At 34.0% G+C, this 15937-nt stretch overlaps 1 protein-coding gene across 6 annotated transcripts in view; it reads left to right on the top strand.

Moving 5' to 3' along the window:
- Nucleotides 1–15937, top strand: part of KIZ (kizuna centrosomal protein) — a 212402-nt gene that overhangs the window by 170162 nt on the left and 26303 nt on the right. For all 6 annotated transcript variants that reach the window (XM_020986871.2, XM_020986896.2, XM_020986877.2 and 3 more), the window contains one exon: nucleotides 15320–15433. In XM_020986871.2, coding sequence (XP_020842530.1) covers nucleotides 15320–15433 — 114 coding nt within the window. The remainder of the gene's footprint in view (nucleotides 1–15319; nucleotides 15434–15937) is intronic.

Below are 15937 nucleotides of genomic sequence, written 5' to 3'. Positions count from 1 at the left end.
CAAACTACAGATGTTTCTGATTTGATTCTTTTCTTTTCAGTAGTAATTGAATGTGTATCATTAGAATAAGAGTAGAAAAAAAATGTGCTAGACAAGAAGCTATGCTTATGCCTCAGTTACAAAGCCAGTCTGATAATTTAAAAATTTTAGCAATAAGGTTTCATCAAGCCTTATTAAGATCTCCCTGGAGTAGATGTGTTAACCTTGTTTAGATGGAATCTGAATGATATCATTACTTTTTTGTTTTTAGGATATCAACAGCATTAATTAGTATTCTGAACAGAGTTCTATTTGTCATACATCTAAATTTACTATTACGTTATTTTGTAAAGTGGTGCAGTAGTACTTCATTATAAATTCAAAGGTCTGACTTTAAATATTTATGCAAGCATATATACCATTGTGAATACTGAGACATGCATCTGCATCTATGGTATTTGGGTTTTTTAATAAATAGAAAAAATAATAGATTTATGGTGACACAATTTATAATATAATAATTAAGAGACATGTTTGTGATTAACTCTGATTTCAAAATAATGTAATAGAGGTTGTTTCATGTAAACTAAATTCGCTAATATTTCTTTTAGAATAATATGGTTCTTTTTTTCTTTTAAGCCTTTATACTGGAATTATTATTTATTTCTTTTGAAGCTTGATTTGTAGAAAATGTTGATAGGGTGGGTTCAACTCATTATCATTAATGGGAGCAAAGGTATGAATAGTATAAAACAACAAATAATCTAAACATCATTTTATATGGCTTTTCAATATATGTGGGATTTCCATTTGAATATGGATATATGTGATGTTCTAGAAATTCACTTCAAACAAAAATAACAGCACTTTACTGGTTTTAGGAACAGATAGAAAACTGTCTCACTTCCCCATTCTGCTCCACTGTTCACGTATTATAAAGTCATAGATTATTAAACCTAGACTGGATCTTAGAAATAAGTCAGCTCTTCCATCCAAACGATTCAATGCCAAGAGTAAAACATCTTTCCTTAAATTGAAACAAAGTTTACCTTCTGTCATATGTTCTCTTGAGTGGGGGAAGACAGGTAAGTGTTTAGATTTCAGAGTAAACAGAGGAAGGTCAGTTGCCCAAAGAAGCAAGTAAATACTTAATAAGATGGGAGTTTAGTTGTCAATAAACTTGAAAGCAAGTATATAATAATAGAATAAACCACAATTCAGTTAGCCTGTCACCAGATAAACAAGAATTGACAGTTTTTTTAAAAGTACAGTTTTGTGTGTTTATAGGTTCTATAAGTGTCAGAATACTTTAACTTTTAAATGACTTCCTATTGGAAAAACATATTTTGAATTCGACATCTTCTCTTTTAAATAAGTTTTTGTTCAAATTCTGTTTCTTATATCATCATCATTTTCCCAAGTATCCGTCTCCCCCCCTCCCCAAAAGCCATTTCATGAGACAAATTGAATTTTTTAGAGAAGAAAAAAAATCACAACTAACCGATACATTGAAAAAGTGCGAAAACATGTGCAGTATTTAACACTTATGGACCTCTGACCTCTGCAAAGGGGTAGATTGGGAATATCTCCTCCTTCAGTCCTGCTTCATAATTTTTTACATTTACTTTTGATTTCTTAGTGTGTAGCTCTTCTTTTCATTTACATTGTTGTTACTATATATATTGTTTTCTTGACTTTGTTTCCTTTGCATCAGTTCAAATAGATCTTTCCATGCTTCTCTGTAGTCATCACACATTTCATTTCTTACAGCAGAGTAATATTCTGTTACATTTGTGTACCACAATTTGTTTCATCAGTTCAAGGCATTGACTTTGTTTCCAGTTCTTTGTTAGTCACAAAAAAAAAATGCTACTATAAATATTTTGGCATATATGGGAACTTTCTTCTTATCCGTGGCTTCCTTGGGGCATAAATCTAGTAGTGGAGTCTCTGGTTCAAAGGGTGTGGGCATTTTTGTTACTTTATTTGCATAATTCCACACTTTTTTCCAAAATGATTGAACCATTTCACAGTTCCACCAACAATATATTGATATGCTTATCATTCTACAACCCCTCCAACATTGAGTATTACTATTTTGTTATTGTTGTTGTTTTGCCAGTTTGCAGGGTGTGAGGTGAAACATCAGAGTTGTTTTGGTTTACATTTCTCCTTTTATTAGTGTTTTGGAGCATTCTTTCATATGGTTGTTCATATCTTTTGGTCTTTTATCTATTGGGAAATGACAGTTTGATATCTTTCAAAGCTACCTTGGTTTCTTATTTGGTATAAAATGTATTTTAAAATAATTTAACTCTGAACATTTCCTTGATGGTCCAATACTTCCATAAGACAATCTAATTCCTTCTTTTTATTTAGATGCCCAGAGATTATTACAGTTCCTGGCAAACAGTAGACACTTAATAAATATTTGTTGATTCACTGATTGGTGAATTGATCATTTGGCCAATGTCGTTTATTATTGAGAGGCTGACTTGCCTTATAAAATGTATGTTTGAGGTCTTTCTTGACTTTTCATTTTGTTCTTACTACCATACTTTAAGTTTCCAAGTTCACAACAGTTTTTCCCTTTCATTAAAGTTAGTTGTCTTTTTGGCAAGAAACATTTGGAACTTTTAAGTGTTTTATAGTAAACTTAATTATTTAGTTTGAATAATATCTGACATTTAACTAGGACTGGAAGGTTTACAACACATTATATACACACACACACACACATTCATATTTGATCCTTGCAAGAATCCTGCAAGCTAAATGTTACAGATATTAGTATGCCCACTTAAGAGATGAGGAAATTGAGGCTTGGAGAGGTTAAATAATTTACCCAGATTTTCATATTTAATAAGTGTTGAAGGTAGAATTTGAATCCAGATCTTCCTGATGTCAAGTCCAGATGTCTATCCATTATGCCACACTGCTTTCTGGTATAGTTTTATTCTTTAGCCTGTTTGATCTTTTACAGTTGCTTCCATTCGTATTGTTTATGTAAGTACGTAGTTTGTATATCTATACATTTATTTTAATTTTTGAGTAGTTCTGTCATCAAATTAGAAAATTAATCAATGGTCACTAATTGGACTATCTCAAGTAGATTGTCAGGTCCTTGGGTAAATCATACTGTGTGAGTGCCTATATTTTATATAGGTAAAATGTGGTTAAAAAGAACATTATGAGTAGCTTTGAAGGGGAGGAAGTATCACAAAAAGAGGACATGCCCATAGAGAAATAGAGGCAGGGAGGGGAAAAGGGAGACTAGGCATCTGGCCCCAGAATTGCTGATTATATATACATGTATACCTCAGGTCTTATTTAAAATCAACTGACAGGAGCTACCACCCTTATTTCCCATTCCTGGCTACTATAGCAAAATGGAGAACACAGAGTTTGGACAATTACCCTAGGGACAATTTTGTCTCCCACTTTTAAGACCACCTTAGCTATAGAGAAAAAAAACTCTTCTATTCATGAGGACATCTGATGATTTTATTTAGGGAAGGTGTTTACTTATTTATAATAAAGATGTCACCATAAGTAATCCTGACTAGAAGCTCATGATACCTAAATGATCTCTACCCTGAAGTTTCCAATGAGTCTTTTAAGAAAACCTTAAAGAAGTTACCACCAAAGCTGATAAAATACCTTCTCTAGCTCCTAAGAAACATTTGTGAAGACAGAAATCTTTCATTTTGAAGTATTTCTTCAGATGTCTAAAAGCATTCTAAGGTTTCTGGTCCCTAAGCACCATATTTTCTTATCCCCAAGAACAGATTCTCAGAGCTAAAAGGGACCTCAGAGGTCATCCAATCAAATCTATACCTGAACAGTAATTCCCTCTACAATATCCCCAGTAGGTAGTCTTTATTTGAAGAACTCTAGTAACAGTGAATTCTAGTAATAAAATCACTGAGACAGCTTATTCTACTTTTAATAACTTTAATTATTAGATAGTTTTTCCTTGTATTCAACTAACATCTACCTCTGAAATTTCCTCCCATTGCTCTGCTTTTTGAGTCAAAGCAAAACTAATCCTTTTTATATATGGCAGCCCTTCAGATACTTGGGGATCATTATTTTGTCTCCTGTAAGCCAAAAGAATAGGGGAGAATGTTATAAGGAATATGTAGTATTTTAGCCAAGCTTGAAAGAATATGTGGAATTTCAGTTGGCCTTCTATCTCTACTTCCCCAAACTCCAACTATGGAATTCCTACCCATCCTTTAAAGCTCAACTCAAATACCACCTTCTACAGAAAAGTTCCTGGAGGAGGCAGGAGAGAATGGGATCAAGAACCCAGAGGGTTAAGAGGAGGTTAAGCCTAATGTGGAATAGGGATTCCTCTTTGCAAACAGACAGAAAGAGAAGAAATTAGTAATGATACAGAAAAGTTGTGGGGACCGGCAGAAGGGAACTGAAGCGGAGTTCGTTTTGACATTAGCCTTCTAAGAGAAGTGAAAGGTTAAGTTATCTTCTGTGTGTTGAAGGTAGAGACGTGGTAGAAGATTTGAGGAGGAGAAAAGGTTTGGGAGTCAGTATTGAGGATGAAATACAGGGAGAAGAAAAATGGAAAAAATACTTTTAAGGTATAAGAGGAAAATTCCTTGTGACTGGGATGGGTGGGGAGACAGGATGAGAGAAGACCTTCTGTAGGTGATGTGGTATTAAATTAGGTTTTAAAAGGAATGGTAGGAATTTCACAGAGGGAGTGGGAAGATAGACCACCAATTGAAATCCTACCCATCTCCTTTAAGGTTCAACTGAAATGGCGCCTCTTGTGCCTTTTCCCTGATTTCTTCTAGACAGAAGCTGTCTCTCCTGCCTTTGAGTTGTCATGGTAACTAAGTACCTTCCTTTTGTGATCAACCAATCCTCGATCTCCTCATACTAGATTGTAAGCAACTTGAAAAGCAATGTATACGTAGCAGTTGCCCAGTCAGTGTTTGTTGCATTGAATTTGAGTCCAGGACAAATCTACACACATTTTAGTGTATCCAGAGGAGGTCAACCAGGATGGAGAAGGGTCTAGAAACCGATATCAGTATGAAGCAGTTAAAGACCCTGAAACTGTTTATCTTGGAAAAAGAAAAATCTAAGTAGAATACATAATAGCTGCCTTCATATACTAGAAGGGCTGTCATGTAGAAGAATTAGATATAGCCTATATTATTCCATGGGCAAGACCTAAACCTAATTGGTATTTTTGTAGGAAAGTGTATTTCAGTCCATTAGAAGGTAGTACATATAAATTAGAAAGGGGATGCCTAATGAAATGATGAGTTTCAGAACATCATTTGAAGTATTCACACTAAGACTATTGACCACTTCTTAATAATACTAGAGAAGGAAGTTGTATTAGGTGACTTCTAGGGTCTCTACTCAAATCTCTATACTTTTGTATGGATTCCCCCTTCCCCATGCCATGGGAGGGAGAATTTGAATGTTCTTCTTCCTCCTCTCTGATTGATGGCTTCCCTGTCTTCATATCTACAGACCCATAGTTTTCCAGAGGTTTCCATAGTATTACTTTAAAGTACATAAGTCTAAAATTCACTTATTGATATTCTTGTTTAGCCTAGAGGCATTTGGGGGTCCAGAAGGGGTTGGGGGACAGGGTGAAACCTGACTGCAAGCCAGGTATTTGAAATTCTTTTTTAGAAAAAAGATTACACTTGCCCTTCATGTACCCAAAGGGCAGAACTGGAAGCAATGGGCAGAAGTTGCAAAAAGACAAATTTAGACTCAATATAAGGAAAATCTTTCTAACAATTAAAGCAGTTCAAAAGTAGAATGAATTGGACTGTGAGGTAAAGAGTTCCCTCTCCCTGGATGTATTCATGTAAAAGGTGTGCATTGCATAAGGAATATCTCACTTAAGGCTTAGTGTATTTCATGAAGAAGATAAAACTTAAAGGAAAGAAAGTATTAGTCATTCTGCTTGGAGCCACTGCCTTTCTTTTACCTTAGTCCCTAGAGCAGCGAGTGATGGGTAAAGATTTCCAAGTGAAAATTATAGAAGAGAAGTGTATTTTGTTGGATAAGTTATACTTGCAGAGGTGTTTGGACTTTGATCTTCATCTCCTCACATCACCTTCCTTAAAATAAGGACATCTCTGTGCACACTTAATACTTTGAAACCATGTCCCAAGTAGTAGGATGATCAGGAAATATTGTTTTGCTGAGATTGTTAGAACAGAATTAATGTCACCTTATCAAGCTGATAAAAGCCTCCTTTTGAACTATTTAATACTCAAAAGCTAAAATATCTTACATTAAAAATTTTATTTTTGGTCACACAATTTAACTTTGAGTAAATGAACTTGAATGACTGATTCTAGCAATTGATTCAACCTCTACTTAGTTTTGTCAAGATAAGACAGTATTAAAGATTTCCTTATAATCTTTCTAAAGTTAAGGTCAGAGTTCTACCTAAATCACTCATTCATCCTGCCAACATTTTTCCCACTCCACATGCCCATCTTGGCAAAGCCCTTCTCGGTAAGCTTGATGTGAAAGGGCCCTTAGCTTTTATCTTGAGAGGATTAATCCTCTGAGAATGTCCATTCAGCCTCTTTTTCTTTTGACACCAGTTCACTTGGTCAAGCTGTGTTGAAAGTGGTTCCCTGGCTATGCCATTTCTCCTTGTTATTCCTTGGCGAGTCTACATACTCAAGGTCATATTAGAGTATGTTAGTTCAGAAGCTTGTCTGTACATCAGTTCAGATTTGAAGGGTGCCACTTGGAGTTTTATGTAATGCTTTGCAAAACATTTTTGCTTGAGTTTGTTATCACATATAAGAAGGACTTGAAAAATGCAGTATTGAAGTAGAGCAAATCTTGGAAAAGGAAGTTTTTGCATTTTTTAGTAAATAAAAGTCTGCCATGATAATTTGATCATCAGAGTACACCATACTCTTCCTAGAGTACACCATAGCCTCCTTATTCCATGCTTGCTTTCATAGGAAAAATGTATCACTTTTCCCTTTATATTTAGGGGAGCTTCTCATTATTCAAAGCTCTGTGTTGTACATAGTCAAAACTCTTATTAGCGTTACTGCAGATCTGCCTCTCCCTTCTATAAGCCCTTAAGCTAATGTGGACCAGTAGAGGAAAACATATTAATTACTAAACAAATCTCTTATTGTCCTTGATTATGTTCCCTTTTGTCAGACTTCGTCTGTAGCTTAGATGCAACAGACTCTTTAGGCTTCCAGAAGCTGAGTGATGTATTTACATTCTGACATTGTTTTAGTTATAGATCTTTATGAAATGTGTAGAGCAATAGATGGAGCACTGGGTCTGGAGTCAGGAAGACTTGAGTTCATATCCATCCTCACTTATTATGTGACCCTGGGCAAGTGACTTAACCTCTGTCTCAGTTTCTTCAACTGTAAATGGGGATAATAATTGGGGGTAATAATAGTACCTACTTCCCAGGGATGTTGTGAGGATCAAATGAGATAATATTTGTAAAGCACTTAGCACAATGCCTAGCTCATAGTAAGTGCTATTCTATATATTATAACTATCATTACAATAATTATTTAATTCATTTTATGATTCTTGTCATGTTATTAAAGAGCACTTATGTATAAGCCATTTTCTTTTTTTTTTTAATTTGTAAGTTTAAAAGTATTTAATCAGGTGTACGTTTGCATATAGAAGGGAATAACAAATGAGAAATTGTGGCTTTTCTGGCTCTTCTACTTGATGTCTTCTTTCTTGGATCTCTTTATCCAACATATGTTCTGAATGCCTATCTTTCCATTGACAGAAATACATATACAAAAATATTTTCAGTAATCCTTTACCATCATGCAAAAAAAAATTAGATTAAGTAGGAGAGGCTTACTTATTAAGTAGATATGAAAATAGTATATTTATTTCATTATGTCCAAATTAAACTTTTCCTCATAGATTGACACGTGTTGCTTGAGTTAGAACAGTGTTGCCTAATTTTTATTGCGACCTTTTCCTCTACCAAGTTTTTGGGCATTTTTGTTTTGTTATAAGACTAAATCTGGGCGTAGACTTGACTAAACACAAAGTCTAAAGCAAAACATGATCTACATATTTTGGAGGTGTTTCTACTTGAACTAAATATTCTACTGTTCTGTAAAAATAACCATGGTACCTCATTATCTTAAAGATTGGTAATTTTCTGAGAATTAGAAGTGATCATAATAACTTAAAGCTGTTTGAGTTAGGAGCATGAGTACTGAAAACCCAAAATGACATCTGATCATAAGTCATTTAGTTCAGTGTCCCCTAGTTTTTAAGGATATGGAGTCCCGTAATCCTAGAAAGGTTGTTAACTTGGCAATTTCAGTTGACATTAGGCAACTTTAATGTCTAGTCCTGTTCCTTACTTTCAGTTATTTATTGTTTCCTAATTTAGGACAATGTAGAATCAAACATTTCACTCCATCACAGTCTTTTCTTCCTTGACCACATAGAGCTGAGTTGCCTTAAACTTTTCATTTACAGCATGGTCTTTCTCAGGGTAGGCATGCTAGTGAGTTTTTCTAGGTCTTTGAGGGGGAATGTTATTGTGAGAGTCCTAGTATAAAACTTGAACACCATTTCTACATAAATTTATATAATGCTTAAAGATTTCAAGAAATGCTAAAGACAGAATTGTTACACAATTTTTACTAGCTCTAATTCTCTTTATGTATCCCCATTCTAAAAATGTGGAATTATTTTAGCTAAATTTAATTTGAAGTCCTCTATGACCTCATATTGCCATACCTAAATGATGCCTTTTTCTTTTTTAAATACATTTTTATTGTATCATTAATGCATTGTTAGTGGAGTTGTGAGCTGATCTAACCATTCTGGAGAGCAATTTGAAACTATGCCCAAAGGACAAACAAACTGTGCATTCCCTTTGATCCAGCAATACCACTACTAGGTCTGTATCCCAAAGAGATCATAAAAAGGGAAAAGGACCCACATGCACAAAAATATTTATAACAGCTCTTTTTGTGGAGGCAATGGGAATTGAAAATTGAGAGGATGCCCATCAATTGGGGAATGGCTGAACAAGTTGTGGTATATAAATGTAATGGAATACTATTGTTCTATAAGAAATAATGAGCAGGCAGATTTCAGAAAAACCTGGAAAGACTTACATAAACCGATGCCAAGTGAAGCAGAACCAAAACGTTGTACACGGTAAAAGCAACATTGCGTGATGATCAGCTATGATAGACTTAGCTCTTCTCAGCAATACAGTGATCGAAGACAATTCCAAAAGACTCATGGAAAATGCTCTCTACATCTAGAGAAAGAACTATGAGTCTGAATGAAGATCAAAGCATATTTTTTTCACTTTTTATTTTTGCTTTCTTGTGGTTTTTCCCTTTTGGTCTGATTCTTCTTTCACAACATGATGTGAAATGTGGAAATATGTTTAACATGATTGTACATGTATGATCCTTATCAGATTGCTTGCTGTCCTGGGGAAGGAGGGGGGAGGAAAGAAAGGGAGGGAGAAAAATTTGGAACTCAAAATCTTAGAAAAATGAATGTTGAAAACTATCTTGACATGTAATTGGAAAAAAATAAAATACTAGTAAGTGAAAAAAAAACATTTTTATTGTTATTTTCTGTTTCTTCTATCATCATAGTATCTTTCCCCCTCCCCTCCTCTGAAAACCATCCCGATATGGCAAATAACATTTTTAGAGAGGGGAAAAGCCTAAGTTTTAAGTTAATTTGTGGTAATAATTTGTGATGTATGGGTACTAACTGTTCTTCAAAAGTTCTGTAGAATTCTCTTCTGAATCCATCAGGTCCAGGTTTTGTTTTGTTTTTTTCTTTGATAATTCCTTTACAGCTAGGTCTATTTCCTTTTCTGAGATTGGGTTAAGATTTTTATCTGGTCTTCTGATAGTTTAGGTATTTTATATTTTTTTTAATGTATTCCTCTATTTCTTTTATGTTCTCGGTTTTGGTAGCATATAACGATCACAATTGATTGATATACTGAAAAAGTCCAAAAATATGTATAATGTGTAACACCTATGGACTTCCCACCTTGACAAAGGGAGTATTTTGGGGATGTCTTCTTGTATCTCTTCATTTGAATCCCAGTTGATCTTTATAAATTTGTTACATTTACTTTTGGTTTTTGATGTCATTGCTCTTTCTATTTACATTGTTGTAGTTACTATGTATATTTTTCTTAACTGTTTCCCTTTGCATCAGTTCATATAGATTTTTCCATGCTTCTCTGTATTCATCACATATTTCACTTCTTATAGCACAGTAATATTTTATTACATTCATGGAACACTGTTTGGATTTTCAGTTTTAATTAATCAAAGTTAAATGCTATTGATTTTTTGAGGATTTATTTTGTAGCCTGAATTGTGTCCATTAGTACCTTATCTAATTTCCTGGGGTTTTCCAAGTAAATCATCATGTCATAAGTAAATAGGGATAGTTTTATCCCCTCTCTGCCTGTCTTTATTGCTTAATTCTTTTCTCTGATCTTATTACTATTGCTAGCATTTCCAGAACTATATCAAATAATAGTGGGGAAAGTCAGCATCCTTGATTCACTCCCATATTTATTGGAAAAGATTCTAGTATATCTTCATTCCTTATGATGCTTGTTTTTGGTTTTAGAAAGATTTTTTTTATGTTCTATTTTTTTTTAAAACATTCCTCTATGCCTAATCTTTGTAGGATTTTTAGCATAAAAAATTTTTTGTACTTTGTCAAGGCTTTTTCTGCATATAGTGAGACAATTATGTGGTTTCTGACGCTTTAGTTTGTGATTTGATTATGTTATTTTCCTAATGTTGAACCATCATTGTATTCCTAATATAAATCCCACTTGATCATAATGAATGGTTTCTTCGATAAATTGCAGTAATTTGTTCAATAGGATTGTGTTTAATTTTTTGAGTCATTATTTATTTATATTGACCTATAGTTTTATTTCTGTGTTTCCTGGTTAAGGTATTAAGACTATATTTGTCTCATGAAAGGATTCGGATAGAGTTTATTCTCAATTTTTGTAGGATAATTTGTGATGTAAGAGTACATTAACTGTTCTTCAGACGTTTGATAGAATTCTCCTGTGTATCCATCAGGTCCAGGATTGTTATTTTTTTTTTCTTTGACAGTTTCTTTACAGTTGGATCTATTTCCTTTTCTGAGATTGAGTTACTTAAGATCTCTATCTGGTCTTCTGACAGTTTGGGTATTTTATATTTTTTTAAAGTATTCCTCTATTTCTTCTGTGTTCTCAGCTTTGGTAGCATTTAATTGTTCATAATATGTTCTGATCATTTTGTTTATTCTGGCTTTGCGGGATTTCACCTGGCTTAATTGTTATTTTATTTATTTGATTTTCTTCTCTCTTTAGATCAGATAAGCTTAGGGTTTATCAATTTCATTAGTTTTTTCAAAGAACTAGCTTTTAGCTTTATCATTTCAATGGGATTTTTTGTTTCTAGTTTTTCATTTCCCTTTTAATTTTTAATATCTCCTCTTTTGTGCTTATTTTTAGTTTGTTTCCTTGTTGAGAATTTTTTAATGCATATTCAGTTCGTTAATATTTTCTTTTTCTATTTTGTTAATGTGTGATTGTAAAGATATGATTTTTCTCCTGAAGACTGCTTTAGCTGTATCCCAGAAATTTTGGTATGTTGCTTTTTCATTATCATTTTCTTTTACATAGTTATTGTTTCTGTGACTTACTGTTTTACTTTAATAAGATTTCATTAGTATCCATATCATAAGTATCCATTTGGGTCTCTATTTTTTGTTTGTGGCCCCTGAACCAGTTTCTGTTCTTACTACATTATGATCTACAAAAGATGTATTAACTGTTTATGTCTTTTTACATTTTTTTTTGCAATATCTCTGTGTTCTAGTACAATTTTTGTAAAAGTTCCACATGGTGCAAAGAAATGTGTATATTCTTTTGCTTTCCCATTTAAAAGATACCAAAAGTCTTTTAACCTGAATTTCTCCAGAAATTTGTTTAGTTCCATGTTTTCTCTTTTGTTTACCTTTCTATTATACTTATCCAAAACTGATAAAGGAATGTTGGAGTCTCCTGTCACCATTGTGTTACTGTCTGTATTATAAAGCTCAGATAATGTTTCCTTTATGAATTTGGATGCTAAGTTGTTTATTTGCAGTATGTAAGTTTATTACTGATATTGCTTTGTTATCTATGGTTCCTTTCAACATGCTATAGTTTCCTTGTTTATCCATTTTTTGTTTTTTTAATGTTTTTGCTTTGTCTGATAGGTAGCAACTCCTGCTTTTTTGGATTCACTTGATGCATAACAAGTTTTTTTTTTCATCCCTCATTTTTATTTTATGTTTGTCTTTTTTTTTAAATTTTGTAAGTAACAGATTAAAAGGATTGCCATGCTTTTTAATCTTGATAATCTGCTGACCCCCAAAGAAGAATGAAGTGGTAGAGATGGTGGGGAGTGGGAAAGGAGAAATGTGGAGAAATATGGAAGAAGTTGATAGTTCACGGATGTGAAGGAAGGGGATTGAAAGTGTGGTTATAGGATATAAAAGAAAGGAATGGAGGAACGGAATGAGGTGATATGGGGAAAGGAAGGAAGTCAAAAGGATAGGAAAGTAGGGACAGTACATTTCAATGAAAGAGTGCTAGAATTTTAGTCAGAAAATTTGGACTTGAATTCAAATCCCTATTCTGTACTTACTCCCTGTCATATCATGTACCCATTTCCCATCATGCAAATCATTTCCTCTCTCTAGGCCTCAGTATCTTTTTATATAAAATGATATTAGACTCACTGATCCCTAAAATGCCTTTTAGCTCTTAATTTATGATCCTGCGAATGTCTTCTTTCCTTAAAGTAGTGTGTGGTATATAATTTTAATATTAAAGCATAGTGAAAATGATTTTACTTTTAAAGAAATGTTTGTGAAGAATTTCACAGTGCCCCTTGAAATAATTGTGGAACACCTAAAACTGTGTAACATTTAGGGTCAAGAATCACTGATCTTACATTTCTGTGGATTATTTGTAACATAAAAGTTTAAAGTGTGACATCCAGTTTTTCATTTTAATTGTACTCAATTAGTGTAGCATTTCATTGTTTTGATATTAGTATCTTTTAGTATAAAAGAAAAGAAAGTCTGTTCTTAAATTCTGCCTGTAAAAAAATTTAAATTTCTCATCCCCACTTGATATTTGGTGTCTTCAGTTTAATACTTGTGTCTTTGCAATAAATGTTTGTTTATAGTAAGGTCAGCACATTGCTTACTTAAGTCTTTTGCAGAAATTTTCTTAATTGCTTTTTCCAGAAACTTTATAAGGTGACTTAACTTTTGTCTCCATTTTGCAAACAAACAAACAAAAAGGCAGACTCAGAAGGGATAGAAAGGAAGGAGGAACAGAATAACTACTTATATAGTATCTACCATGTGCCAGGCACTGTGCTAAGCACTTTTTACAAATATTATCCTATTTGATCCTCACAGCCCTGAGAGGTAGGTACTGTTATTACCCTTATTTACAGAAAACTGATGCAAACAGAGGTTAAATTATTTGCCCAGAGTCACACAACTACTCAGTATCTGTGCCCTTATTTGAACTCCCGTTTCCTGATTCTAAGCCCCATACTCTGTGCACTGTGGCACCCCCTGGCTGCCTTTAAAAAATTCAGTGTACCAAGCCTGTTATCTTGTTCTCCTTATATAGACACTTGGGCTTTTCATTCTCCCATAAAACAAGACAACAAAACAAAACAACTGTGCTTCGGATATTCTTGAACATCAGAATTTGTGTTCCTTTGCCTTCTAGTCCTACAACTATTACTTAACCTGGACATAAATCTCCCCTTGCCATACTGTCTGCTCTATCCATGTCATAATCTTGTCAGCTAGGTGGTGCAGTGGATAAAGTGCTGAACTTGGAATCAGGAAGACGTGATTTCAAATCCTGCTTCAGACACTTAGCAATATGTCACAGCATTATTGCAAGGCTCAAATTAAACAAAACACTTTGCAAATCTTAAAATGCAATACGAGCATATATGACAATATATTAGGGGAAGGGAATAAACATTTATATAGCACTTAACCATGTGCCAAGCACTATGTTAAATGCTTTACAAATATTATTTCATTTGATCCTTATAACAACCCTGGGAGGTAGGTGCTATTATACCCATTTTATAGCCAAGAATACCAATACAAACAGAGATTAAGTCACTTGACCAGGGTTACACAGCTAATAAGTGTCTGAGACCTGATTCGAAGTTAAATTTTCCTGACTCCAGGCCTGGACTATCCACTTTGCCATCTAGTCGACTCAGCTATTATTATCTTATTAGCTATTATTATCATTGCTACTACCCAGACCCCAGGGCAACTAGGTGGTACACTTGGTAGTGCTAGACCTGGAATCAGGAAGACCTGAGTTCACATTTGGCCTCAAACATTTACTAGCTGTGTGACCCAGGGCAAGTTACTTAACCTTGTTTGCCTCAGTTTCCTCATCTGTTAAATTACCTAGAGAAGGAAATAGCAAACCACTCCAATATCTTTGCCAAGAAAATTCCAAATGGGGTCACGAAGTCAGACAACTGAAACAATTGAACAACAGCCACCCAGACCCCACCCAAATCATATGTTAGCAATATTGTATGGCTTCACTCATAGATCTCCTATCAGTCAACAAGCATTTATTTAGTGTTTATCATCAACCAGGCATTGTGCCATGCACTGGGAATACAAAGAAAGGCAAAAATCTGGTTCCTTCCCCAAACCCAGATATAAGATAACTGAAAACATTCCATAAAGAGGTAACTTTGAAACTTGTGAGAGCATCATTCTCTGTTCTGACTTTCTTGCACCTGCTGAAAGGACTGGAGTAGAAGGGGAGATGCCAGCTTGATTGTGGCCCTGTCTCCAGAACCACTGAGAGAAACTGATAAACATTGGGCCTCTTAACTATACCGACATATCAGCGTTTCAAGATTTATGGTTTTCAAGTCCACTGGGTTTAATCAGGTTTTTTTACCTCTGGTATTACACAAAATTGATACATTAAGAAATGTTTGTTTACGTGCATTATTCAAAGGTTTAACCAAAGGTATGGCATCGCACGTTCTGCTTTTTCATATTTTTTCCTATCCTGCGTTAAAGTCTAGAATTCTGATTACATTCTTAAATTCAGCCAGGTTAAAAAAAAAAGGAATTAAAAGCCTTCTTAAATTTACTCTGTAAAAAAGAAATTCCTTAGCAGAATTAAAAGAATAATACATCTTTGTGGACAAGAGAGGTTTCAGTGTTTTCATATGTTTTTCATTTGCAGAAACAAAAGCATATCAATTATTGAAGCAGTCCACATTACAAAATAATGAAAACCAAATTGAAGAAAGATACCAAAAGGAAAAAATGGGAGCTGTGTCTGAATTGCAATTGGCGGGTAAGTTATAGGGAAGTGCATTAATTCTTAAAAGCCTGGCAGACATAGTAGTAATTTGTTCATTAGCAATTAGTTATTTGTTAACCAATCAACAAGCATTGCATTACTGCATGCTATGTGCCAAGAATTATGCCAGGGTTTCAAAGACAAAAATAAACCAGTTCTTGCCCTCAAAAAATTTACATTCTAACAGAGGAGGCAACATATACATATATAAGAATATAGAAAGTATACTCAAAATGAATACAAGGTAGTTTTGGTAAGATGAACAGCAGCAGCTTTGAGGATCAGGAAACACTTCTTGGAGAAGGTGACATTTGACCTGAGTCTTGAAGAAAACTTGAGAAGAATGAAAAGAAAAGAAATTCCAGATACTGAAAGCTGCAAGTCCCAAGGCACAAAGGCAGTAGACAGAGGGTCATATAATCATGAAATGGAATTATAGATGTTTTTTAGTGCTAGAAAAGACCCTAGCAATAATCTAATCCAAGGGTTCTTAACTTG

This window comes from Phascolarctos cinereus, unplaced genomic scaffold (assembly GCF_003287225.1).
Source record: "Phascolarctos cinereus isolate Bilbo 61053 unplaced genomic scaffold, phaCin_HiC Scaffold_2;HRSCAF=192, whole genome shotgun sequence".
In the NCBI taxonomy this organism is placed as follows: domain Eukaryota; kingdom Metazoa; phylum Chordata; class Mammalia; order Diprotodontia; family Phascolarctidae; genus Phascolarctos; species Phascolarctos cinereus.
The sequence above is the reverse complement of the archived record's forward strand: the minus strand, read 5'-3'. Positions and strand labels throughout refer to the sequence as shown.